This window comes from Tachypleus tridentatus, chromosome 2 (genome assembly GCF_004210375.1).
Source record: "Tachypleus tridentatus isolate NWPU-2018 chromosome 2, ASM421037v1, whole genome shotgun sequence".
Lineage (NCBI taxonomy): Eukaryota > Metazoa > Arthropoda > Merostomata > Xiphosura > Limulidae > Tachypleus > Tachypleus tridentatus.
This window is the reverse complement of record NC_134826.1, coordinates 23,927,641-23,954,077: the sequence shown is the minus strand read 5'-3', so window position 1 is coordinate 23,954,077 and position 26,437 is coordinate 23,927,641. Positions and strand designations below refer to the sequence as shown.

Genomic DNA, 26,437 nt, shown 5'->3' with positions numbered 1-26,437 from the left:
GCACTCGTATAACTTTGCACGAAATTTAAAAACAAACCTTTCTGTATATTTTTCTTTTTTGTATTGTGCAAGTCTCACCTGGTATCGAAATATGTACAACATTCGTGAGTGTAAAAATCAATAATACTTGTTTTACGAAAGTGTGCGAGAATTTTGTCGAAAGCTCTACAAACTTGCCTGAATTAAATAAGAAGCGGCAAACCGAAGAAGTTGTATTATTACTTGACAGCTACAGTCAGTACGCTACAGACGTAGGAAGCTATACCTGCGAATAACGTCTGTTAAATGGGAAAACTACAGAATGTGACCGCGAACGTTTATAGAGTTCAAACATTACAAACCGTTCAGCATCAGTGAGTAATTTCAGACGTTTTTCTTTCGAAGCAGATAATAAACGTAAAAACACCTAAAACAAGACATATTCAGCAATAACGGTAAACCTGCAATAAAAAGTGAGAATTCATGTTTGTAGTTAATCGAACAATTAAAACGTTTTGTCTTTTGCTTCATATTTATTTAAGTAAATTTTATAAAGAAAACACGTTCTCTTTTATCTGTGTAATAACTTCAACTTATGAAAACATTTCATTTATTGAGCTATAGTGCATTTGAAAGATAAAGAAATGATACGTGAACAATATTAATTTTCAAAATCTAGGAATTTTCTTAATCTGATTTATTCCTAATGTATTTAGATTTGGATTATGGATAATACAATGTTTACTTGTATCATAAATTCATAAGAATTTGTGATTTACTGTAAATTCCATTTAACTGTTTTTTGTGTGTGTGTGTGTGCTTGTAGTTAAGCGTAAAGTTACACAATGGACAATCTGTGTTGTATCCACAACAGATATCGAAACCCGGATTTTAGTCTTATAAGTCTGTTGACTTAAGTTTAATTGTGTCATGTATTACATTGTTTTCTTTTCTTAGAATAATTATAATAATTTGTAACCAAATTTGGACATAGCGATGGAATAATCATTTAATATTTATTTTGCGATTTATTTATAACATAATGTTAATTAAGGGATAAAAAATAACAGAACCTTGAGTGACTCGTTAGAGATGCAAATTGAAATGAGTTGTATTACATAACTGAATACCAGCACGATTCTTGAATATTTTCAGACAATGATACGTTCAATGCTGCTGACTAGTCACTTTTGAAAACAAATAAATACATATTTTTAAATTAAACATCCGTTTCTTTTACTATTTTATAACTACAATGTTTTTGATATTTTATTAAATTAACATATATTTCTGAGATTATTTATGTTACGTAATGAAAATAATATTAAAACAAATCCTTTTGTGAGGTTAAACTATATAAAAATACATCACAATTTTACACGTATTTTCCGTATTTTTTCATGTCCTAGATATTGTTCATTTCGTTAAATTCTGTACAAAACTACTCAATAATTACACTGGTTTACAAAGAAATTGAGGCAAGCACAAAAACAGCTGTTTTAACCTAATTTGGGGGTGCTGAATTCAGATTTGAAATCCGTTTTTATTCATCACCTCTAGTTTTTTAGATATTCATACTGTACATTTTGTACACATACTGTACATAAAGGCGTATATGCATTCAGGGTTAATTTCTAATATTGTGTGACTTATGTCTTCTCTTTTAGTTATTATGCAATAAATGTAAGTGATAGCATTACATTATATATATATATATATATAGCTATATATCAAGACGGATTTTGGCAGTTAAGCGTAGCCAACACGTCTCCATCAACAGCCAGTAGTGCAGTGGCAGTCAGCGCAGGAGGTTGGTGTCCCTCGACAATTGTGTTACACAATCTTTTGGGTATATATTTGTATTACAATTTCCAACGACGCACATAATTATTATTGCCTTACATATGATTTAATTTTACAAAGTACTGTTGCTTTCTCTGTCTCTGGGATAGTCGAGCTGTATCCCAGCATTACAAGCAGAAAGACTAGGGGTCTAGAAGCACTTTCGTTCCTGGCGAACACAGCGTCAAAGAGAATCCTCTGGTTGACATGAAGAAGGTGCTTCTTCCTCCTCTTCACATCAAGCTTGGTTTGATGAAGAATTTCGTGAAGGCCATGGACAAAAATGGTGCTGCCTTCCAACACTTGTCTACTGTGTTCCCAGGTCTCAGTGCTGCTAAGCTCAAAGAGGGCATCTTTGTCGGACCTCAAATCCGAGAAGTGCTGAAGGATACTGATTTTGAGGAGCTTCTTACCTTAAAGGAACTGAGAGCATGGGAAGCATTTAAGTCAGTCTGTAGTGGCTTCCTTGGTAACACACACGTACCAAATTACCAAGCCTGTATTGAGAAGTTGCTAAAGACTTATGAGGATATGGGATGCCGAATGTCACTCAAAATTCATTTTCTCCATTCCCACCTCAACTTCTTCCCTCCAAACCTTGGAGCAGTGAGTGATGAGCACGGAGAAAGATTCCACCAAGACATTACGAAGATGGAGAGCAACTACCAAGGCAAGTGGAACCCCAGCATGATGGGAGACTTCTGCTGGATGCTCTTGCGTGACATCCCGGAGGCAAAATACACCAGATCATCTAAGAAAACACACTTCTAACTGTCTGCGGTACTATGAATTGTGTACATTGTGTCATCCAAGTATATTTATTCCGTCAATGTTCTTTATTTATCCTGTTTTATCTGTAATAAGCTGCTGCAACTGTTGAAATAAGCACGTATATACTCTGTATATACTAAAATGAGACTATTTAAAAGCCAGAAAACTAGAGGTGATAGAGCAAAACTGTTTATAAATTTGAATTCAGCACACCCAAATTAGTAAAAAACACCTATTCACATTCTTGCCTCAGACAAAAATTTTTTTTTTGTAAACCAGTGTTATTAGTTGCTAGTCGTCCTTAAAATAGAAATGATAGATTAGAGGGAAAGCAGATAGTCAACACCACCCACAACCAACACTTGAGCCACTCAGCCATTCTAATTAAAAAGTGAAATTGTACTTCAGATTATAATAACCTCATGACCAAAAATATGAGCATGTTTGACGCCAAGTTCGAACCCGAGATCCACAGAAAGTTCGTCGAGCGTCTTAACAACAGCCCGTGATAGGTTAAAAATCGTTCCCTTGTTCAACTTTCATTTACATACAGAAAATAATAAATGAATATTTTATATTTTTTGAAACTCTGTACCTTAAATTACCTTATTGCTTATACAAAACCCTTTCAAGCTAGTTTCATGTAAAGACAGTTTATAATTTTAACTTTTGAATTTCTTTTAATGGCGAAGTTCTTCACTTGTACTGCGCTTAGAGTTATGATCAACCACTTGTGCTTCAGCGTTATAAGCCCTTAGGTTTACTGGCCATTGAGAAAGAAAGGCATTTCAATAAACTATGCTTTCATTTAAACCTTTAATAAAAATATTGGACAAAAATTTTAATTTTTATACACATATATACATTCCTAATATAATAACTATATTAATTTCAATACTTAAAGAAAAACATTATTCAGCAATATTACCGTATATTGTTTGTTTTACTCAGTAAAATATATAAAACTATAATAAACAATAGACTTTGAAATATTAAAATGTATTATAGTAAAGAAAGTAGGACTCGTATAACAATGCGTGAATGTTGTCTATGACATCTAGCCTGTATTCATGGTAGGTATTAAAGGCATTGCAGCGCAATTTTAAAACTAGTTGGGATAGTGCACTGAATCATAAGAAGTACCTTATATCATTCACATTTAATTATAAGTACTTTTAAAAATGTCTTCATCCACGCAATTCGAAGAACTTCAGCACTTAAAACATGTAAATTAATAAATAGAGGGCGCCTCTGATCCACAACTCCATCCACTTCAAATATGGTACGAAGGAAGACAACTAATTTCTTCCTTGAAGCTTTTAAGTTTCCTATAACAATTATAACGTATGAAAAACTTATAATTTTAACATTATTTTAAAATGAACTTGTTATTTATTCTCTTCAAAATACTAAGAGTAAAGTATAATGTAAGTACATCATATAAGATTTTAAAACACTCATTTTAAAGTTTTTCAGGAAATAAATAATATTATCTTTCAGTTTTGTATACATTTCCTTAGACAGCGAGGCAAACAAAATTTTTCTTCAGTGCTATTAGATTTACATCAACGAAGACATTAATGTATGACTATGTTATAATGCTATTAGTTAATGATCCAATGAATAGGTGGAGTCTAGATAGAATACTTTCCCTTTCGCATTAGTAAGCTCCACTTGAAATATTTATAACTAATTGTTCCAATTAAAAGTCCTACACTCTCACAAGTTTTTCTCAACAATTGATCAACCAATCCAATCATAGCATCAACGGAAACATAAAATTAAAAGCAGTAAAAAAGAATTCCTGTTTCTTGGTAAGTCATTAGTCTCACCAGAAATCTTTGAAATTACTTTTATAACTACAAATCCCTGGCAAAATTTTCGTTTCCGCAAACATGGCGAAAAGAGATATTAATATCATTGAGCACCCCAGTTTAGGAAAATGTATCTTTCCTTGAAAAACTAAATATCTGTCCCGTTGTATTTTTTTTTTTATTGCTGTTAACACGTTCACTACTAACCACCATTTTAAAACCTTCTCCAAGCCCTTGTTGTACATTAAAGAAAAATATGATTAAAGCAGTTCACATAAATATATTCTAATAAAATTAATGTTTTCAAATACCTAAAAATTTAAATTTATTATTTAATATATCTCAGATTTTTCAGTATTTCAGCTAAGCTATTACAACAGGAAGGTGTGTATGGTTTTCTTATAGCAAAGCCACATCGGGCTATCTGCTGAGCCCATCGAAGAGAATTGAATCGCTGATTGTAAATCCATGGAGTTACCGCTGTACTAGCGGGGAGCACAAGATGAAGGAAAAATGAAAGTTTGTACTTGGAATAAGAACCCTTTTTACCGTTGACACGGAAAATGAGGAAGAATTACAACTCAGTAAATCAGAAATTGGTTCTAGTATCGAACTGTCCCGTGACACTGCACTGAAAGACCGTTTTAGTCAAGTTTCTTTAATTAATTTTTCAGCTGAGCTATCGTGCTCAGTATCCAAATTTATCAGAAAAAGTAGTGAGCTTTCTTACGCCCTCTGTCACGACTTATAAATGTGAACCAGGCTTCTCAACGTTGGTTTTCTTTTTAAAAAAGTAATTACAGGAATAGATTAGATGCCGAGCCAGATTTGAAGATCAAACTGACTTCTTTCCCTCCTGATTTGAAGTTGCCGTGTAATGAAAAACAGCATCATTTTTCTCGTGAGGTAAATTACTTCTTAAAAGAGCATTAATTGTTTGTTTTCTTAATCTCGCACAAAGCTACTCGGGGGATATCTGTCCCTAATTTAGCAGTGTAAGACTAGAGGGAAGGCAGCTAGCCATCACCACCCACCGCCAACTCTTTGGCTACTCTTACCAACGAATAGGGGGATTGGCCGTCACATTGTAATGCCCCCACGGCTGAAGGAGCGAGCATGTTTGGCGCGACGGAGATACGAACCCGCGACCCTCAGATTACGACTCGCACGCCTTAACACGCTTGGCCATGCCGGGCCGTGAGAGCATTCATAAACATACAGTTAATGTAAGATTAAATAACAATGAAGTATAATTTCTTTTATTTTCTTTTACACAGTAGTACTATAAAACAGTGTATATTATATAATTAATCGATGATGTATTCCTAGAACTATTCTAGCATCATGTTAGGACTTAGCCATGCCTTATCGGGTTATCTAATTAGGTATTTGAGAAGGCCGGGCCTCATGAAAAATTATAAAACTAAACCAGTGACTAGTTGGAAAAGGCTGAACTAGAGTATTCCATGAGTTGACGATGGATTGTGTTGACTAGTTGCACTACTTCTAGTTTATAACTTCTAAATTAGGGAGGACTCGCGCAGACAGCCATCAAGTACATTTAGCAAGGCCTGGCATGGCCAAGCGCGTAAGGCGTGCGACTCGTAATCCGAGGGTCGCGGGTTCGCGCCTGCGTCGCGTTAAACATGCTCGCCCTCCCAGCTGTGGGGGCGTATAATGTTACGGTCAATCCCACTATTCATTGGTAAAAGAGTAGCCCAAGAGTTGGCGGTGGGTGGTGATGACTAGCTGCCTTCCCTCTAGTCTTACACTGCTAAAGAAGGGAAGGCTAGCACAGATAGCCCTCGAGTAGCTTTGTGCGAAATTCCAAAACAAACAAACAAACAAACATTTAGCAAAGTTCAATAATTCTACAATTTTATTGGTAATAGCGAGTTTTATGAAATTTTGAAATGTAGAAATTAAACGGATAGCGATTTTTTATACTGTCAGCAATAAGATTTCGAAATATAACTAAAAAAGACGGGTTTCAATTTCTGCGATTAAACAGAAAGCAGATAAACCAATGTGTATCTTTGTGCTAAAAACAGAACAAGAAAAATAACTTTTTTATTTCAACACAAACTTTTAATTCTTTCAACATCTCTTTCTTTCATCTTTTGTTCAAATATTACGTATTTATAAACAATCTAATGATGATAAAATAAACATCTAGCCTACCAACTATAGATGGAAGGTTTACCACAGAAATCGATATGTCACACAGTATTTGGTTGTTCGAAAAATTATGACAGATTTTAAATTTTATATTTAATAAGAAATAAAAGAAATTCAAAAGCAACTTTATTAATCAAAACAAGAACCTAAAGAATCTACACACTTTTGCCAACCAGAAACAAGATTATTTATACCATGACGATAAAACTCTGAAATCCTAGAATTCAGAAATTCTCCGCTGATATTCTCTTGGTGAATATTTTCTTGTATAAAAATTATCCTAATGCTTAAAATAGTGGTAGTCGTTGGGTGACACGTCTAAGAAGTAAGAAGGATGAGGCAATGTTTTGTAGCCCAATTCGTTAAGCTTCTGCAGCGTCACTTGAGCAATATGTGTTCGAGCATTGTCATGAAGCAAGATTGGCCGTCTTGGACTGACTAATGCTGCCATTTTTTTTCTGGCAACTTTCTAGGCATTTCCTACAATTCTTGATGGTAAACCTCCGCATTGATACTATGGTCCTGGTTGAGCAAGCTTTAATGGATGATACCGGCCTTAGACCAACATAAAGTGACCATAATCTTCTGTTGGTGCAACTTTGGCTTTGGGTTTTGGCTTTCTATCAGCATAGAGCCCAGTTCGAAATGGTGATTTTTCCGCTTTTCACTGAGTTCGTGTGGAACCCATTTGTCGAACTTTTTCTCTTTTCCAATCTGCTCGAGGTGGTCAGAAATTGTGGAAATGCCAGCACAAAATTATTGTGCCATTTCTTGAAAAGTTGGGTGCGGGTTTCTTTCCAGTAATGCTCTCATTTGGTCGTTTTGAATAGCATGAATAGCATCATCATGAGATAATTTGTTGAGCGAACAGTGTATTGTATGTTCGGAGGTGGTTTCATCGCTCCATGCTTGGTCGATAGTGTGAGGTGTTTCCGATGTATTATGGAGAAGTTTGAATTCGTGGGAATAAATGATGCGCAATTTTTCCATCATTAATTGTAAGGGTCTACAATACTGGAAATAAAGTTTCGGAAAAGAATGAAAGAACTAATCAATAGAAGAAAGCTTTAGTTTTTCAATGGTATACATGAAGCCGTAAAAGAGACAGATTTCTTATCCCTACAAATGACTAAAATTTTGATATAAAAATCCACCATTATATTTCTAACAGCCTAATATTACACAGGAAAATTTGCAGGTTATTACTAAATGTACAATATGCTGTTTTCCTGTTGAATTACAGCCCAGTAAAGCTATAAATGTTTATAACAATTTATGTGAAAAGCCAAAAAGAGAGAACATTAAAAATGTTGCTAGAAACGAAGATTCTACAAATATTTTAGGGTAAAAAACAAGAGCACTTTGTTAATCTGATAAAATTAAAAAAATAGAATAACAGGTTTTCTGTTAGTTTCATTTTGAAGTTCTCGCAAAGCCACGCGTGATCTATCGTCACTAGCTCTTCATAATTTAGGAGACAAGAGGGAAGGCATCTAGTCATCACTTCCTCCTGACAAATTCTTGGGCTACTCTTTTTACTAATGAATAGTGCAATTGACCTTCAACTTATAATGTCACCATGGTTGTGAGAGTGCCCGTGTTTGGTTAAACAGTTATTTAAACCCGCGACTCGTAAATTGCGAGTCGAATGTCCTAACCACCTGACGATGCTCGGCCTCACTGGTGTTTATATGGGTTAATGGTTAAAAAATATTATTGTGTAATATCCTGACACCATGATTGTCATCTAATTTTCAATAATTGTCTTTGTTATTCCGTTGTTCTATTCATTTATTTTGTTTTTGTAATTGTTTATATTTTGTGTGTGTCAGGAAACATTATTTCAATACAATAACGAAGTAAGCAACAACTTATAACGTAAGAATAATTTTATTGATAGTGCAATATACTATATGTTGGAAGAGAAAAATGTATGTTCAGTACTAAGCAATACAAGGTTAGTACATCGCTACAAGCTATAAAAACAATCAATGTAGCAGGACGTTTCTTTGAAACAATAAAGGACTATATGGTAGCTGTGGGTTCTTCTCAACAGGGGATTTTTCAGGACGATTTGTTCTCTTTCAACTTCACGCATGAATCTGCTTGACTTCGATAGATTATTACATTTTGACAGTGAAGATTATACCTAACATGTTTGTCTTGTTGGAAAACCGTAGAGAAGGTCGGAGAAAGCACGGATATCTTATTGTTGAAAGGTTTTCTACTTCCTGTTGTTTGTTGTTATCAGTTGATGTTGTGAATGGACCAAAACATCTTACCGTATCATTCAGTTCGAACGCACTCTACATACATTTCTATTAAGTGTTGATTAAATTTCAGGGTTAAGTTGCCAATTGGTATTATAATTATTTAAATGTCAGAAAATACGACGAATAATCAATGTGCCCTGTGCCATGGCTGTAAATATAAATATGACAGTTAGATAAAACATAATATAACCTTCAAACCTCAGTTAGTGTGGGTGATCGGTTATTTTGTTTTTCTCTTTGTAAAGTGATACGTGTTCGAGAAGAACGTTTGTGGTTTTATGTGATGTAGCTGTAAGTTTGTTTCTCTTTCTGCTTTGTTATAGTACTGGTACTCAAGCTTGGTTAGTTTGTTTCTCTTTCTGCTTTGTTATAGTACTGGTACTCAAGCTTGGTTAGTTTGTTTCTCTTTCTGCTTTGTTATAGTACTGGTACTCTTTCTGCTTTGTTAAGCTTGGTTAGTTTGTTTCTCTTTCTGCTTTGTTATAGTACTGGTACTGGGTTAGTTTGTTTCTCTTTCTGCTTTGTTATAGTACTGGTACTCAAGCTTGGTTAGTTTGTTTCTCTTTCTGCTTTGTTATAGTACTGGTACTCAAGCTTGGTTAGTTTGTTTCTCTTTCTGCTTTGTTATAGTACTGGTACTCAAGCTTGGTTAGTTTCTTTCTGCTCTTTATGCTTTGTTATAGTACTGCTTTGTTATAGTATTGGTACTCAAGCTTGGTTAGTTTGTTTCTCTTTCTGCTTTGTTATAGTACTGGTACTCAAGCTTGGTTAGTTTGTTTCTCTTTCTACTTTGTTATAGTACTTTACTCAAGCTTGGTTAGTTTGTTTCTCTTTCTGCTTTGTTATAGTACTGGTACTCAAGCTTGGTTAGTTTGTTTCTTGCTTTGTTATAGTACTTGTTTGTTTCTCTTTCTGCTTTGTTATAGTACTGGTACTCAAGCTTGGTTAGTTTGTTTCTCTTTCTGCTTTGTTATAGTACTGGTACTCAAGCTTGGTTAGTTTGTTTCTCTTTCTGCTTTGTTATAGTATTGGTACTCAAGCTTGGTTAGTTTGTTTCTCTTTCTGCTTTGTTATAGTACTGGTACTCAAGCTTGGTTAGTTTGTTTCTCTTTCTGCTTTGTTATAGTACTGGTACTCAAGCTTGGTTAGTTTGTTTCTCTTTCTGCTTTGTTATAGTAGTACTTTGGTTAGTTTGTTTCTCTTTCTGCTTTGTTATAGTACTCAAGCTTGGTTAGTTTGTTTCTCTTTCTGCTTTGTTATAGTACTGGTACTCAAGCTTGGTTAGTTTGTTTCTCTTTCTGCTTTTTTATAGTACTATACTCAAGCTTTGGCTTTGTTATAGTATTGGTACTCAAGCTTGGTTAGTTTGTTTCTCTTTCTGCTTTGTTATAGTACTGGTACTCAAGCTTGGTTAGTTTGTTTCTCTTTCTGCTTTGTTATAGTACTGGTACTCAAGCTTGGTTAGTTTGTTTCTCTTTCTGCTTTGTTATAGTATTGGTACTCAAGCTTGGTTAGTGTTATAGTACTGGTACTCAAGCTTGGTTAGTTTGTTTCTCTTTCTACTTTGTTATAGTACTGGTACTCAAGCTTGGTTAGTTTGTTTCTCTTTCTGCTTTTTTATAGTACTAGTACTCAAGCTTGGTTAGTTTGTTTCTCTTTCTGCTTTGTTATAGTATTGGTACTCAAGCTTGGTTAGTTTGTTTCTCTTTCTGCTTTGTTATAGTATTGGTACTCAAGCTTGGTTAGTTTGTTTCTCTTTCTGCTTTGTTATAGTACTGGTACTCAAGCTTGGTTAGTTTGTTTCTCTTTCTGCTTTGTTATAGTACTGGTACTCAATTGTTAGTTTGTTTTGAATTTCGCACAAAGCTACTCGAGGGCTATCTATGCTAGCCGTCTTTTTATTTTCTATTTACGGTTGGGGAAACATCATCTTTATTCTTTTGTGGCATCTGTTCTGTGTTTGATGAAGTCGATGTGTGTGTTTTCTTCGAGTTCTTTAGAGAAGTATAGTGAGGGTCAATGTTGTCAACAACATAATCTAATATTGAAATAAATTCAATATGTCTCAGGAGTCTTTTCTTTATTGAAAGTGGAAACTGTTAAAAACGATAATAAAGGTTCGTTATTTTAAAGCACATAATTCAGCTTTAACACTTTATTACCTTTCAGTAGACAGAAAACGAAAGACCCGTTCCAAATAACAAAATATACACGGGAAATAAATATGACACAAATGATATCAACACGTCGCAGAATACAGGTAAAGGTCAATTCTGGTCATACATTTGCAATGCGTTTATCAAGACAATCTTTACCGTCTGTCGTCATCAAATTTTCGTAAATACTTCAAGCCACAAACACAATTTCCAACACGCCCCACTTTGCCCTTTACCAACCAAATTACCCAAAGAAGAATAAATGTTTCTATCACTGATCAAGTCACCACCCTGGTCAACCTCTCGGAAACTAAAGCAACATCACTACCACATATCGATCAACCTTCTGTGACTGTTACAACGACAACGACGAAGATGACTATTCTTTTCCAAGCCTGTAACGTCTAGATCGTATCTGTAATGAAAAGCACCTATTGTGATAACAAAAAACATGCAGCCAAGAAACATTGAGTGTGCAACATGAAATGTACCTAATTTGGCAGCAAAAGTGGTATTTACATTTAAAACATTGGTAAGTATTTTACAGCAAATATTTATTCATTAGATAGTCACAAATCCATAAGCGTTTTTCTTCCACACAAATTTTTCGAACGAAGAAAGAAACTCAATATCTCAAATATTTCTTCGTGAATTGTCTTGAAGTTTGTTTTTTATGTGAAGTAAGAGACCAGCTTGAAATATATTGTGGTTTCAAGCACAACCGTCAGAGATAATAAAGATGGAACATTGCTAAACTAACAATCCTGTTAAGATAATACACAGTGTATCATGTAGCAGATTGGTTTGGCTGTACGACCGTTTACCAAGAAAAATAGCAGAAGCTTCTAATGTTTGGGTAAAGCTCTCCAGTGTCCCAGTGAAAGCTAAATGAGTTAATATTGTACTTCGTGATTTCAGATATTTTGTCAATTAGATTGTCGAATCAACCATCTTTTAGAACACAAGATCATTTATTTCTTGAAAATTAGGTATCGTACATTTGTGGATAAAATATCTATCTTTGTGCTTTAGTCCGAGTCAGTATAATAATCTTTATAGAGCGTTTAATTTACATATCTGGCTCAAAGAAGACTGACAAATAGCCTTACACACAAACAAGTTCACACACGTTGTGTTCTGTATGTTACTTGACACTGTGTGTTCACCCGTTCCATCTGTCCTATTTTCTACATAATGAATAAAAACCACTGATATGCTTGTTTACATCTGAGATGCTTACACTCGCGCGATTCGTATAAATTTTCTAATGTTCTTCGCAGCACAGATATTGTAGTTTTATTAAAAACCTTTCTAGAAATAATCAGGATAAAGAAGCAAAAATATAGGAATTTGAGCTAATTTACAAATGAATCTGGGCCAACATACAGGAGATTATAGGAAATACCGGAATTATTAAGAAGCTTGGAGTGACCAATAGAGTTAAGATAGCTTGCTCCCTGTAAGCTGTGATTTATACAGTCAAGATAGTTTTTGTCTTTGTAAGATGAAGTGACCCATACAGTTAAGATAATTTTCACACCTGTAAACTGCTGAGACTTGCATAATTAAGATAGTTTTGTCCACGTGAGACGAAGTGGGTTTGTTTGTTTTGAATTTCGCACAAAGCTACATGTGGGCTATCTCCACTAGCCGCCCCTAATTTAGCAATGTAAGGCTAGAGGGAAGGCAGCTAGTCATCACCACCCACCGCCAACACTTGGGCTACTCTTTTTACCAATGAATAATGTAATCGACTGCCACATTATAATGTCCCCACAGCTGAAAGGGCGAGCATGTTTGGTATGACCGAGACAGAGTGACCTACATGGTTAAGATAGTTTTTGTATTTGTAAACTGAAGTGACAAATACAGTTAAGATAGCTCATGCCCCTGTAAGCTAACCTGACTTATACAGAAAAAATATTTTTGCCCTTGTAAACTGGTTTTGATACAGTTAAGAATTTTTTGCCCTTGCAAGCTGAAATGACCAAAACTATTATTATAGATTACAACCTTCTTAGCTGAAGTGGCATATACTGTTAAGATGGTTTTGTATTTGTTAAATGAAGTGACCGAAACAGATTAGATTGTTCTTGTCCATTTAAGATGAAGTTACATATACAATTAAGACAGTTTTTGCCCTGGTAAGCTGATGTGACCTGTATAGTTAACATTCATTTCCTGATTCAATGGTAACACAATTATAGTTTTCTTTTTACCATATTGTTATAAAACTAAGGTTACTTTAAATGTATTGATTCTATGATGCTTTTATTAAAGTTAATTTATTCAACAAAGAAAATCAAATACAATTATTAAATTTGCATTGTTATTTACATATACGGTGTGTCCTTGTCATAAATGTTACTAGCAATCAGGCCAAACAAAAAAGCAACAGGCCTTCCAGGCTTTACTTTGGAGTAGTATCAAAACTATTATATATGATATTAATACAATACTAATGGCTTATTATTCTAAAAAGTTTAACAATATTATAGTTCTATTAAAAAGATGGTTAGCTTTTAATTAAATACTTATTTTTTTAATTCTTTAAACTGACCTATGTTCTAGAATGATCTTAATTGAATTAAAACATCATTAGAACATGCTGTGCAATATTTTCATTTTTCATAAACAACATGCAGTGCCTTTACTGATGAATTTTGTAATTATCACGTGTTAGAACATCTATAATAAATAAAGGTAATGTAGATAATCTAAAGTGTATTTTTATTAAATATATTTACACAATATGCAAAATCCATCAGATATGTATATATAATGGATCTACATGTTTGTTTGTTTTAAAAATACATTAACAATTAACATATCATTATAAATAATTAATAAAACAGGCATTATTTGTAATCAGATGACTCATATATAAGTAATATTTTAATTTTCATAAGAGTGCAACAAAAAAAATACTGTCAGAAAATGCTTTAAATAAACAAATGGAACTGTATATAAAAGTTAATATTTTTATTTCTTACACAAGATATCAAAACAAGTATGATTACAGACCATTTGAAAACATGACTTTATGAACAAATATACTTAAAAGCAAAATTTCAATATTTTGAAGAATAAACACTTACGTATTGTACTAGCTTTCACAGTCAGATGATACACCATTAATAGAAAAACTTTAAATTTGGAGAAACAATAAAAGTTCTTGTATAACAACAGAACTGAAATGGAATTTGTATAATCATATGCTCTAAAATATATGTGAAACATTTCCCTAAGAGGAGGAAATACATAGTGAGTTGACAAAAATTAAAATTTGAATGTGAAAATTTAAAATCTGTCATTTATATTTCTTGACATGTTGCAAACATAACAAAGATGTTATTATTTTATAACTTTACATAGTATATAGTCTTACTATTGGAAGCATTCTAAGGTTACTATTTTTTAATTTCTCTTCCTTAGTCTTCAATAATGGAAAAAATTAATAAATTGATTTTATATTAATACTACTAACACATGACACAAGTCAAAAACAATGTTGAACATATGAGAAATTTCCTTATAATTAGCCTGCAAATAATGTTTCAATATGAAATCAAATGAGGTAATGTTTAACTAGAGCACCACCTACAGAACTTTGTCAACCACAACTTAAACAACTGACACTGTGTGAAAATATTGATAAATTTATCAGTCTTATACCCTGTAGTACATTAGTAAACAAGAAACAATATAAATCTAAAATCATACTTTGAAAACACATGATAATTTTAAAGCATTGATACTTGATATTTAATAAGACAAACCACTAACAAAAGCAATCTTTAGCATATTACTGTAAATCTATACAAAGACATTTAAACTAAATAATTAGTGTGGTACAGATAAAACTCAGGTTTTTAGTTATTACAAAATTACAGCTAGTACATTAAAATTAGTTTGCTAGATGTACACTGTTTAAAGTACTTTTTTTCAAAAAATTTCAAAAATAAATTGGTCTATAATTAAAAAGGCAACAATAAACATTAAGTTTAAAAACAAATAAATCAAACACCATTTCGTTCTTTGTTCAAATGGTATTTTAATAAGAATAATTCATTACAAAAATATTCACAGTGCTATTAATCAAGACTTTCACTACAATGATTATTTTAATTCTATTTGTGAATAGATATACAATCATGAATTTTTTGTAGATCACTGAAAGAGGACGGAAAGCCTAAAACTTACACCTTTTCATAGATTATCATTAAACTTACACCCTTGTCACAGATTATCATTAAACTTACACCCTTGTCACAGATCATCACTAAACTTACATCCTTGTTATAGGTGATCACTAAATTTACACCCTTGTCATAGGTCATCGTTAAACTTACACCCTTGTCATAGATCATTACCAAATTTACACCCTTGTCATAGATCATTACCAAATTTACACCCTTGTCATAGGTCATCCTTAAACTTACACCCTTGTCATAGATCATTACCAAATTTACATCCTTGTCATAGATCATTACCAAATTTACACCCTTGTCATAGGTCATCCTTAAACTTACACCCTTGTCATAGATCATTACCAAATTTACATCCTTGTCATAGATCATTACCAAATTTACACCCTTGTCATAGGTCATCCTTAAACTTACACCCTTGTCATAGATCATTACCAAATTTACACCCTTGTCATAGGTCATCCTTAAACTTACACCCTTGTCATAGATCATTACCAAATTTACACCCTTGTTATAGATCATTACCAAATTTACATCCTTGTCACAGGTCATCATCAAACTTATACCACTGCCATAGATCATCACTAAACTTACACCCTTGTCATAGATCATCACTAAGTTTACACCCTTGTCATAGATCATAGATAGATTTATGAAGAATGATATTATTTACTGAAAGTTATAATGGAACTCAAATTTGTAACAATTTTATGAATTAAATGAGATAATTTAATAAATTACTCTGTAGCACTGAATAACCAAACTGGTGACTTGTCACTTAAGCCTAATATTTGTCATTTCTTTTTTCATAACTTTCAAAAGATAAATCATTATTTTATAAGTAACATTCTCATCTGTTCTGAACTGGTTGGTCATGTAAATGAAAGCAATATATTGTAAAACTGATAATGAATATTTCTGTACAGTAATAATGGAATAAACAAAAAACAGTTCTTACACAGAAAAAAAAAGATGTCCAGTAAAAAAAAGGCAAGTTAAGAAAAATAAGAAGTGAAAGTTATAGTGAAACTAATATCTGTATATATTATATCCATGGATCATTCTATACAGTAGTCTCTTATGTAAAGAAGTAATAGTAACTAGGGTGCTAAACCAAACATTTTATAAACGTGATCAAAAACAAAACTAAATAAAGCTATGAATAATCACACGATAACATTACAATATTATTATGCTCAGAATAAAATATTAAGTCACAAAAACGATGAAAGTTGAACCTTGTTAAACAACAATGCAATCCTTATATATATATACATTTTATTACTGAACTATAAATGTTTCTTCATTAGTATTGACAATGAAGTTGAATAATTAAAAATTATACAACATAATAAAAGTTGGTTTTTGTAAGATTAGAACATGAATTTTAAAAAAATTCTATAAATGTTAACAAGTTTAAACACAAAAAGTGTTTTTGGATTTAACTTTCACCTTAGAATTTTATTTGTTAAAAAATAAATCAATGATTGATAAATTTCAACAAACACATTGGGATATCTCTGACTGTTTGAACTTCATTGTCAAGGGAAAAATAATGTTTTATTCAGTTTTGTACTCATTAACCATAGAAATTTTAAACATTCATAATAACCATGAAGAATCATGACTTCTAAATACACACAATTAATGATTTTATATAAAAAACAACAATACTAAAATAACTTTATCTTACTTTGAAATAGCTTGAAATTAATTAGTATTTCACTTCAGAATGTATTTTTTTAATATTCTACCAAAGTTATTGTTTATATTTTTACTTTTCATTACCGAACGGTAACCAAGCAAATGGTTATAATCTAAAAAAAGAAATCAGGTATCAAAAATAAAAAATATAATTTATTTTGAAATCTGAGAAACACTTGTAGCTGTACTTACTTGTTATTTAAAGTTAAAAAATCTTTAAATTCATACAAAGACAATTATATATTTATAACATACAAATTTAAATGTTTGAAAATACACTAAAAATAAAAATAATAATCACACTGATTTCCTTAGTACAGCATTGCCACAATAATATAAAACATTACAGTTTACTATTAAAATTAACAAAATATATACATTTTTGGTAACAACATTGTTATAAAGTACCAAGGAATATAAAATGTGACATAGAATTACACTAGAACCAATAATCATAACATGGATGAACATAATTATTATCAGTACTAAATAACAAGCATGTTATTGGGCAATGAAAATTTTGCATAATAAATGCACATATAATTAACATATAAAATAACTGCACAAATGAAAATTGTCAAAAATGACATCCCTAAAAACTTATGACTACGCTGTTGCCTCAGAAAAACTAAAATAATGGCCACTTATTAATCCACAATCATTTCTATGCTTAAAAAGAGAGGATGTGAAAAAATGTACAGTTGTATCTGTCTAGTAAACTGACTGGGAGTTTCTTAGTTTATCTAAAACTAGAAAGAGGCAATTAGTTTGTGGAACTAAAATCAAATGATACCAGTATTGTCAACTACATGTATGCAAACAAATAATGCTAACAACTTACATATATACTCTGAGAAACCTCAAGCAAATAATTGTATTAATCTGCTTTTCTTCACCATCAGAGGAACACCAGTGCATCACTGACTGCTTGTTCTGCTAAAATAATACAACTTCAATCGCATGTGAAAGTATACATGTTTATGTAATAAATTCATGACATTTTTTTTTCTCTTTATGCTACAAATAATGAATCAAAACATGTAGTAATACCATGATTTAACAATGAGTCTTTTTTACTTGAAAACAATCAAATAGAATGTTACACTACTGAAATTTCCCTAATAAATACCAGCAAGGAAATTACTGACTGCAGTTTACAACCTTGTTTGTGCTGTGCCCAACATAGGTATCAAAACTCAGATTTTTTTTTTGTAAGTCTAGATACTTACCACTGAGCAAGAAAGATCATTTTTTGATACAAATACTTGTGGGAAATGGAAATATGTAATTTTACTAATTTATAACTTGATATGGTTCAATGCTTATTTCTTTATGTTATAAAAACATGAAAAATAATTAAAATAAAATCACAAGAAAAATAACATTTTACCCAGATTACTAACAGAATACTATTTATTTGTGATGATAAGAAACCTAACTGAAGTAAAAATGTATTCTCAAGATGGCTGGTGTGGGTATTAAAATTTTAATTAAAGTACAGAACAATGTTTCGACCTTCTTAGATCATCTTCAGATTAATAAAGAGCTGAAGTTTTAATACCCATATCAGGTGTCTTGAGAATACAGAATGCCATTTATGCATGGATAATAATGCCACATAAAAAGGTTTCAAGGATCACACCAAAATCAAACATTCTGATAAAGACTGTATCATGTTGAGCAAAGAGCCAATTTTATAATACTAAGTTACAATGAGAACTTGGCACTAAATGCTAACCATATTTGTAAAAAACTTTCAAACTAAATTACAATTTCTTATAATTTACATATAGATGTACAAATCTATTAAGATGAATTAACAATTCATGTAATAAATAATGACTCCAAAATGATCCTTCATACAGCAATGAAACACAAAAATCTCTTCTCATAATGCATCTTGAAATGAACAATATTTTCCTCAGGTTTTTAACTTTACATCAAGAAAACAAAAAAAATCTCAAATTCATATATATTATGGTTGTATATATTTATATGTAATAAGCCCCATTGTGAAGGAATATAACCCCAAGCAGTGTATACCTTTTATAACATTGCTATCAAATATGACTAAAACCGATCTAAGATGCAGAAGGACTTCATTACATCATAAATACAATGCATGATTACATAACACATTTCATTACAGCCAGGAGAAGGACAAAATTACATTAACTTATTTACCTTTTGAATATACCTTGACCTAATTCTGCACCAGAAGTTCCCTGCATTACTGAACTGTACATGTTGATGGCAACCATCAGTAAACATAAGAGCATTGGTCCAAACAAAGCGCCTCGAAACCCTAAACAAAACACTCCACCAGCTATAGCCAATCCTGTGAGATATGGGTGACCACCCCTAACATCACAAAAAAACACACATATAATAATGATAAGTGAGAAGCCAAAGATGCTATCTAGATGACTAATAACTGAGTCATTGGTAAAAATTAGCTGGAAGGAACACTGTGTCTAAAATTATACATGTTACTATGGTAGAACAGTTTTTATCGTTTTTAACAAAAACATTTAGGTTTTTGTGACAAAATTCAACCATAAAGAAAATGTTATGAACTGGAACAAGTGGTGCCTCTGATTTTTTAATTATATTTATCAAAGTATTCATGTTTTGTTTTGAGAAAATATAATTCTTAACTCTTTGGCAGGCTGTAATAATGTATCAGCACTGGAACAACAAATGTTAAAAGGAAACACAAATCTTTGAATAATGACACACTTTTATATTGTGTGAAAAAAAAACAAAAACAGTTGATAAAAGATATTAATAAGGAAATAGACAGAAATTATGCACAGATTTCATGTTTAACCCTTTTGGTGCTGAATAACAACTTTTAATGTTTGGCACGGCATTGAATATATATATGTTTGATACTTCAAGTGATTATGGTATCAGTACTAAAAGCATGATATCTCGACAATAACTCAACAAAATTCCCTGAAATATTCAGTGATTGTACCCAATACTATATATGTTAAATTCAATACATAAGCATAACAGGAATAAACGAAGGTCGCCTGCCACGCTGAGCCTACAAGTTGACTGTGGTCGCCAACCATGCCAAAAGGGTTAAGAGTTCATTTAAACTTTTCCCCTGAAATACTGTAAGCACTAAGTTTCATTTTTACAGTAATAATATTGTGTCTTTTAATACAAACTACACCATTAAATATACTGTAATCATGTAATACAATCATCACTTAGGTTTCTTAACCAAATTAGTAATAAAAACAGACATGATTAATTCTGTTATAATACCACAACCACAAATCATTTCATAAACTGTTGGAATAACAAACTAATTGTCTCATTATTTTTAGGAAAGGGGTTTTTAAATAATGTGTGCTCATTTAAGAAGAATAATTCTGCTCTTATCTTAAAAATTTCAAAATGTTTATTGTTTTTCAAAAGTAATTTTCAAGTCATTATATAGAATATATACTTTATATATAGAATATATACTTTATATATAGAATATATACTTTTTATATAGAATATATACTTTTTATATAGAATATATACTTTATATAAAGTTCTATTAATATTTTTCTCAGGTTACTAGTGTGGTATAGAATTTTTTTATATAGAATATATACTTTATATATAGAATATATACTTTTATATAGGTTCTATTAATATTTTCTGATGCAATAGAATGAGGACCAGAGGACAATGTCATGTAAATGACAGCTTTACTTCCTAAAGAAACTTATCAAAATAATTTTTTAAGCTTATGTCATTAGCTGTCAGAGATACACAGAAAACCATATAATCTTCTTGTTGAAGAACAGTAAAAGAAGTTTGAATTTGAAGGTAATTAACAACACCTTAATGGTTTTGAATGTTTATTATTAAAGAAACATATGAAATTGAGTAGGCCACCAACTGTGGGATATCTACATATAGCATAGAACTACTGGTGCAGAAAAAAAAAATGAAATTAATAGAAAAACTAATTTGAAAGTGGATACATATTCCATAGAATTTGAGAGTTACAAACTACAGTGGAGCACTGTTAAGCAGAGGTATTTGAGGGGTCAACCTGCTTAACCGTGGCTTAAGAGGTCTGCGGCTTAAACCTTTGTGACTGAAAAGCCGAAGTCGCCAACAGCTCTGCCGAGGAGCTTCATCCGGGCCATTGCGTAATCATTATATCGGATTATCGAATTAAAAATAATACTTAAATTATTGATCACTTTTTTCACGGATTTACCTCGGATTAACTTTAATGTATGGAGAGGTGTGATTTGGTAACAATGGCGGCCTCCATAAAGCTGACATAGAGAGCGTATAAGGTAGATTAACGGTCGATTTCTATTGTAATATATTTTATTTATTTCCCAAATTAAAGCAACTCCTTTTTAAATATCCCTTTGAAGTTATAAAGCCAGGATTAAATTCGTGAGCCGCGTTTTTACACTTACTTAAATTAGCGGTGAGCCACAATAATCCTCGCTCACAAGACTTGCTACAGCAGCTTAAGCGATTTCGCGGTTTACTGGTCTGTGGCTTAATGGCGCTCCACTGTATATGCTGGAATAATTATGATAGAATTTTGCAATGTTTTGTCTACAAATACATCAATAACATACACACCCTTTAATTTCACTGTAGATTGCACTGTCAACAAAAGAAGAAGGAGCAAGTTGCCCAATAAACATGAGACATGCACGAAATGGTTGTCCATTCACCAACCACAGCTCCAAAACTGCAGGTAGACATGCCCAATAGGCACCAAGAAATGGGACAGCCCCAAATATGGCAGCTAAAACTAGAAAATATGCACAAAGTTTTCATCTTACAAACATCATTCCAAGCCAATTAAGGCATTCAAATAAGTCTAAGAATAATTTAAGAATAAAATTTGTCATGTTGCTGGCTTTGTTAGCTACTAATGAACAACAAGCCTAAAATCTCAAGCATTTGTTTTACTTTATTTTACATTAAAATACCTGTCACTTTTGATTCACATTATAATAATTTAGAGAAGTTAAATCACCTCCCAAACTACGTCTAAAATAATTAACAAGATGCTCACCCCCATTGGAACAGTAAGTGTCACAAATAGGAGCATGATATACTTGCACGATGCAATTGACTCCTTCTATACTCCTCTAATGAACTATCACTTTGGAGTTTGGCAGAAGATTTCAACACTTGAGAACTTTGGGGAGGAAAGCTGGGAAGTGTTAGAGGAGGTAAGATCCTTTCGTAAATACATTTTCAATACAATAATATTATAACTTCCAAAACAGTATTTACATCATCTCACAAGATTAGATAGAACCTCGCACTGAGGAGAAGAAGGGACCAGTGCGATGAAATAACAAAAGTACTCCCCCAAAGCATTCAAAATATACCCCTGAAAATGAGAGATTCAGATCAGACAAACAATCAGAAGAGGGGAACCACACTACTTCTGAACCAGGTATACTCTTCAGGTATGAAGAAAATGTGTAAGGTATAATGGCAGAAAAAGAAGATCAAATCTAAATTGGAGACAATGTTACAGGAAAATGATCCTAACCAAAGAAAGATATTGTAACTCAATCCCACAATGAAAAAAGTACATAAACAAGGATATGTAGAGTGGCTAGAGCATGGTGGACCATAATACTTGGTAAGTGAATTACATCGAAAACATCTGAGTAAGGTTAACATTACGTATTATAATTTATCCTGGATAAGTCTCTGATTTATTATATTATGTACACTAGGTATTAAGATTTTAAATAACTGGAAATTTATATTTGAATTTAAAAGTTAATTAATTGTTAATATGTATCAAACGTATGATATTTGTCAACAAGATTGATACACACAATCTTCTTTTTTAACATGAATATATTTTAATATACAAACAACAATATGGTCCACAACAAGCAAATTAATTCAAAGTTGATATTGTTACACATCACTTTAGCTAGCTAGCTGTCTTTTCTTGGCTGGCCTCAAACCATTTACAAGCTGATTTTATACTGACTAAGATATTTAATGTCCTTGCAGAAATACTATCACCCAAGGTAATTCATTGTAGTTGAATGGTTTGTAACATTCGAAATCTGTTAATGTTCCTCTTCATGCATCTGTAGTTTTCTGATAAATAAGCATTAATCACACTTATAGCTTCCAAAGCTTATAATATACTGACTGAACAAAATTATATTACTGAGTCTTGGTGCATTGATTTATATACTTTAAGGCGAGGTCTTAGGAAGTTCAACTGGTAACAATACTGGCAATCATTAGTATTTTACATACATCATACAATATTGTTTCTCATGCCCAAAAATCTTCTACAAATTTAGAAAACAGGCAGAACGTTCACAATAGATTAGTATTTTTATATATATATTCAATTGAAATGAACATAGGTAGTAATATATATACAAAATATTAAATCCCTTACAGTAGGATAAGGATCACACAATTTTCAACTCAAACCCACAAACCAGGGGAGTGACAAATACTCTGATTCTTGGGTGTGATACAAGAAATAGCTCTAATCCATTGATCCATGAGCTTAGCTTCTGGTATCAAAAGGATGTCTATCACATGCCATCAAAATGGCAATAACATACTTGTATAAAAATAGGATGAGGGATAGCCAAGTATGGAATTGGATCAATCCCATGTACTACCACTGTGACTCACAATACAGACAAGAAATTGAGTTAGGAGGATAGACAACCCAAAACTTGTGTGATAACTTATGTTGATTGGTTCACTCAAAATCCAAGACCTGCTCACAAGATACCAATATCCACATGGGGGTAGGATGAGGGCTCATAATCAAAGGGTTAAACTGCACTTTGACATCCCACTCAACTGTATGGATTATAGCAAATTTGAGGGTATTATGTCAACTAGACCCACATCACTACCCTACTCTGTAGCTACATGGTTATTGTGTGGAACTCATTCAGCAAGATGCCTTCATGGTCAAACATCTCAAAAACTTGGAGTCTGAAAGTGGTAAGGACATCCATACTTCACTTGAAGAAAGGAAGGATATAATTTGTTGGAAAGTCTGGAGGAATGTCATCATTGGAGAAAGTAATGGGTGACCATTAAACCTTATTTTCAAAAGCAAACTGTCAGGTGTTAAGGTTGTATTTGCCAATTATCAATTAAAGATTTTTACTTACACTTTTTGATAGTATAAATATAGACTATGTTACTGTTTGGCTTAGGATTTTTCTACAGTAGGTGGCAAATTCAAAGACAAATGAATTGCATGCTCTCTACTTGTTTTCAAAATAATATATACATATATTTAAAACTAGTTTAACATACGTAAAAGTTCTTTACACTATAATAATCATAGTGATATATCATAAACACTATATGGTTCTCTGCTTCTTGTCAAACATCCACTTAAGCCTATTCAATTACTTTAGAACTACAGCTAACAAGCCAAAGTATCCTTCCCTATTTCTATAACACCAGTATTCTGTGTATAAATCATTTGCAATGTGGGAAGTGTTATTGCAGTTGTATATTACTCTTCTAGTAACCATTTAGTTTCCTTTTTTCAAAATATCCTCTGTTCCTTTTGTCAGAGTTCACTCAGGCTGATTCAGTTTCTTTGGAACCTTCCTGTGATGGAATCAATTCTAATTCTCTTCCTCCTTGTCTACTGTTACACTTATTCAAACATATTAAAAGTTAGGCTTAACAGTCCGACAAACTTCATGCCAAACTTTTTCTTGGCTGTGACTTTACTCTCATCTCCATTTATCTGTGTCTGTCTGTCTGTCTGCACATCTCACTTTATTTATAGGTTTAATACTAAAGCATCTGCCTGCCTGCTATATTCTTGACATCAATGAGTTACAAACACAACTTCCAATAATCATCTGCTTTTAACTCTCTTATAATAAAAAAACAACTGAACAATCATACAAGATTCATTCACAAAATAAATTAAACAATAATATCTACACTGTACAGTCTTTTATATCGTGACACAGACCATAGTAAAAAGGAAAGTATGAATAAAAACCAGTTATAGTCTCAAAAAGACTGAAATAATGGTTATAGGTGGTAGTCAAAACCCTTATGAGCAAAAGTTGTGATACAATGGAGATAGTGGGAGATGAATTTACTGGAAATGGTCCACATGTTGGATTGCAAAATTTCCTTCATTGAATGATAAAGAAAAGAAGAAATGGAAGAAGTAAGGTGTCAGATCTGATGGGAGGACAACTGTAACAAAGTCCAGAAGGAAGAAAGTAGGGAAGAATAGGCCAATCTAACCAAAAAATAGACCCACTTGGTAAAGCTAGGAGGTCAAAGATCATGAAGGTGATAAAGAGTTGGAAATGCGTGCTCCAGAAAATAGTAATAAGAGATATGTCAAAAACAAAGATCTCTGACCAAACACAGAAGCCTATCCTAATCTAGTCAAGGGTAAAAATGGGAAATAGAAGAAAAAAAATAAGAGAAAATGACGAATAGCCCTCTTCAAGATGATAAGGTCTTCAGGAAAAATAAAGGAATGAACTGGATAAAGGAGAAAATAGGAAAAGGTAGGGTAATAAAGGATACATGAAACATCAATGGTAAACAAATAAATCTGACCTTTGATGTCCATAGGTTGAGAGAAGGAATTGTTTCTTAAAGGACAGATGAAACAAAAAACATGAAGGAAATTAAGGGAAAGCCAGATCACTTTAATGTCCTAGTCTGGATAACTGGTAGGACAATGTATCTTGAAGGAATGCATGAGCATGGTAAGAACAGGGAAAATACACACTTTATGGTATTTGAAAAACAAATGATATAGAATAAAGGCTGCCCAATATCTATAAAGCAAGGAAACCAAAGATCCAGGGGAAAATTTCTGCCACATGTGTCACAGTAATCTTGTCAGCTAAAGACACCCCTGGTAGTTGACCAATTATGGAATACCTTACATTTGTATTGTACACTTCTGTGAAAGATGTATGGGTGGAACTAGCTAACAAGGAAGCATCTCAACATGTAAAACTGGTTTGTTTCATAAAAATTTGGCAAAAGCCAGGCATGATAATGCAGACTGTAAAGGCTGGGATGTAAGACATGTGACTGAGGTTGACAAAGAAAAGGAGGACAACTGGATGAATAACTATGGAAACCAAGACTGGTATGGCCAATAGAAAGCTAGTACAAAGACTCAACGTGGAATGGAGAGGACAAGAAAAATCGCCCAATGAAGTGATCAGATGGATGGATACCCATAAAGATAATTAGGTGACCAATACAGGCTGAAGGCACTGACTGCCAGAGCCTGTGGATGAAGTACAGGTGATCAAAAGAAAAGTAACTTTGTGGTGAGGTCCACAGCAAGATATCCACATGGGAGGATTCCTACCAATGGGAAAGATACCTGAAAACGAGGGGATCTAATGCCAACACTATGGGATATATCATGTCAAGGCTTGAAAAATAATCCACAACCAGACTGAAAGCACCTGGCAGGCACAAGACATGCAATAAGGTGAATGTGA

General features: G+C 32.5%; 1 protein-coding gene across 7 annotated transcripts in view; it reads right to left on the bottom strand.

The window, feature by feature from the left end:
- Positions 1-13,980: 13,980 nt before the first annotated feature.
- The window catches only part of LOC143239573 (transmembrane protein 245-like), a 56,704-nt gene continuing 44,247 nt past the window's right edge, over positions 13,981-26,437 (bottom strand). For 3 of the 7 annotated variants that reach the window (XM_076480774.1, XM_076480782.1, XM_076480789.1), the window contains exons 12-14: positions 21,543-21,717; positions 19,110-19,286; positions 13,981-17,861 (exon numbers count right to left, since the gene is read on the bottom strand). In XM_076480774.1, the coding sequence (XP_076336889.1) occupies positions 17,843-17,861; positions 19,110-19,286; positions 21,543-21,717 (371 nt within the window). In that variant the 3' untranslated portion in view covers positions 13,981-17,842. The remainder of the gene's footprint in view (positions 17,862-19,109; positions 19,287-21,542; positions 21,718-26,437) is intronic. The other 4 variants (XM_076480810.1, XM_076480799.1, XM_076480817.1 and 1 more) reach the window with 3 other exon arrangements.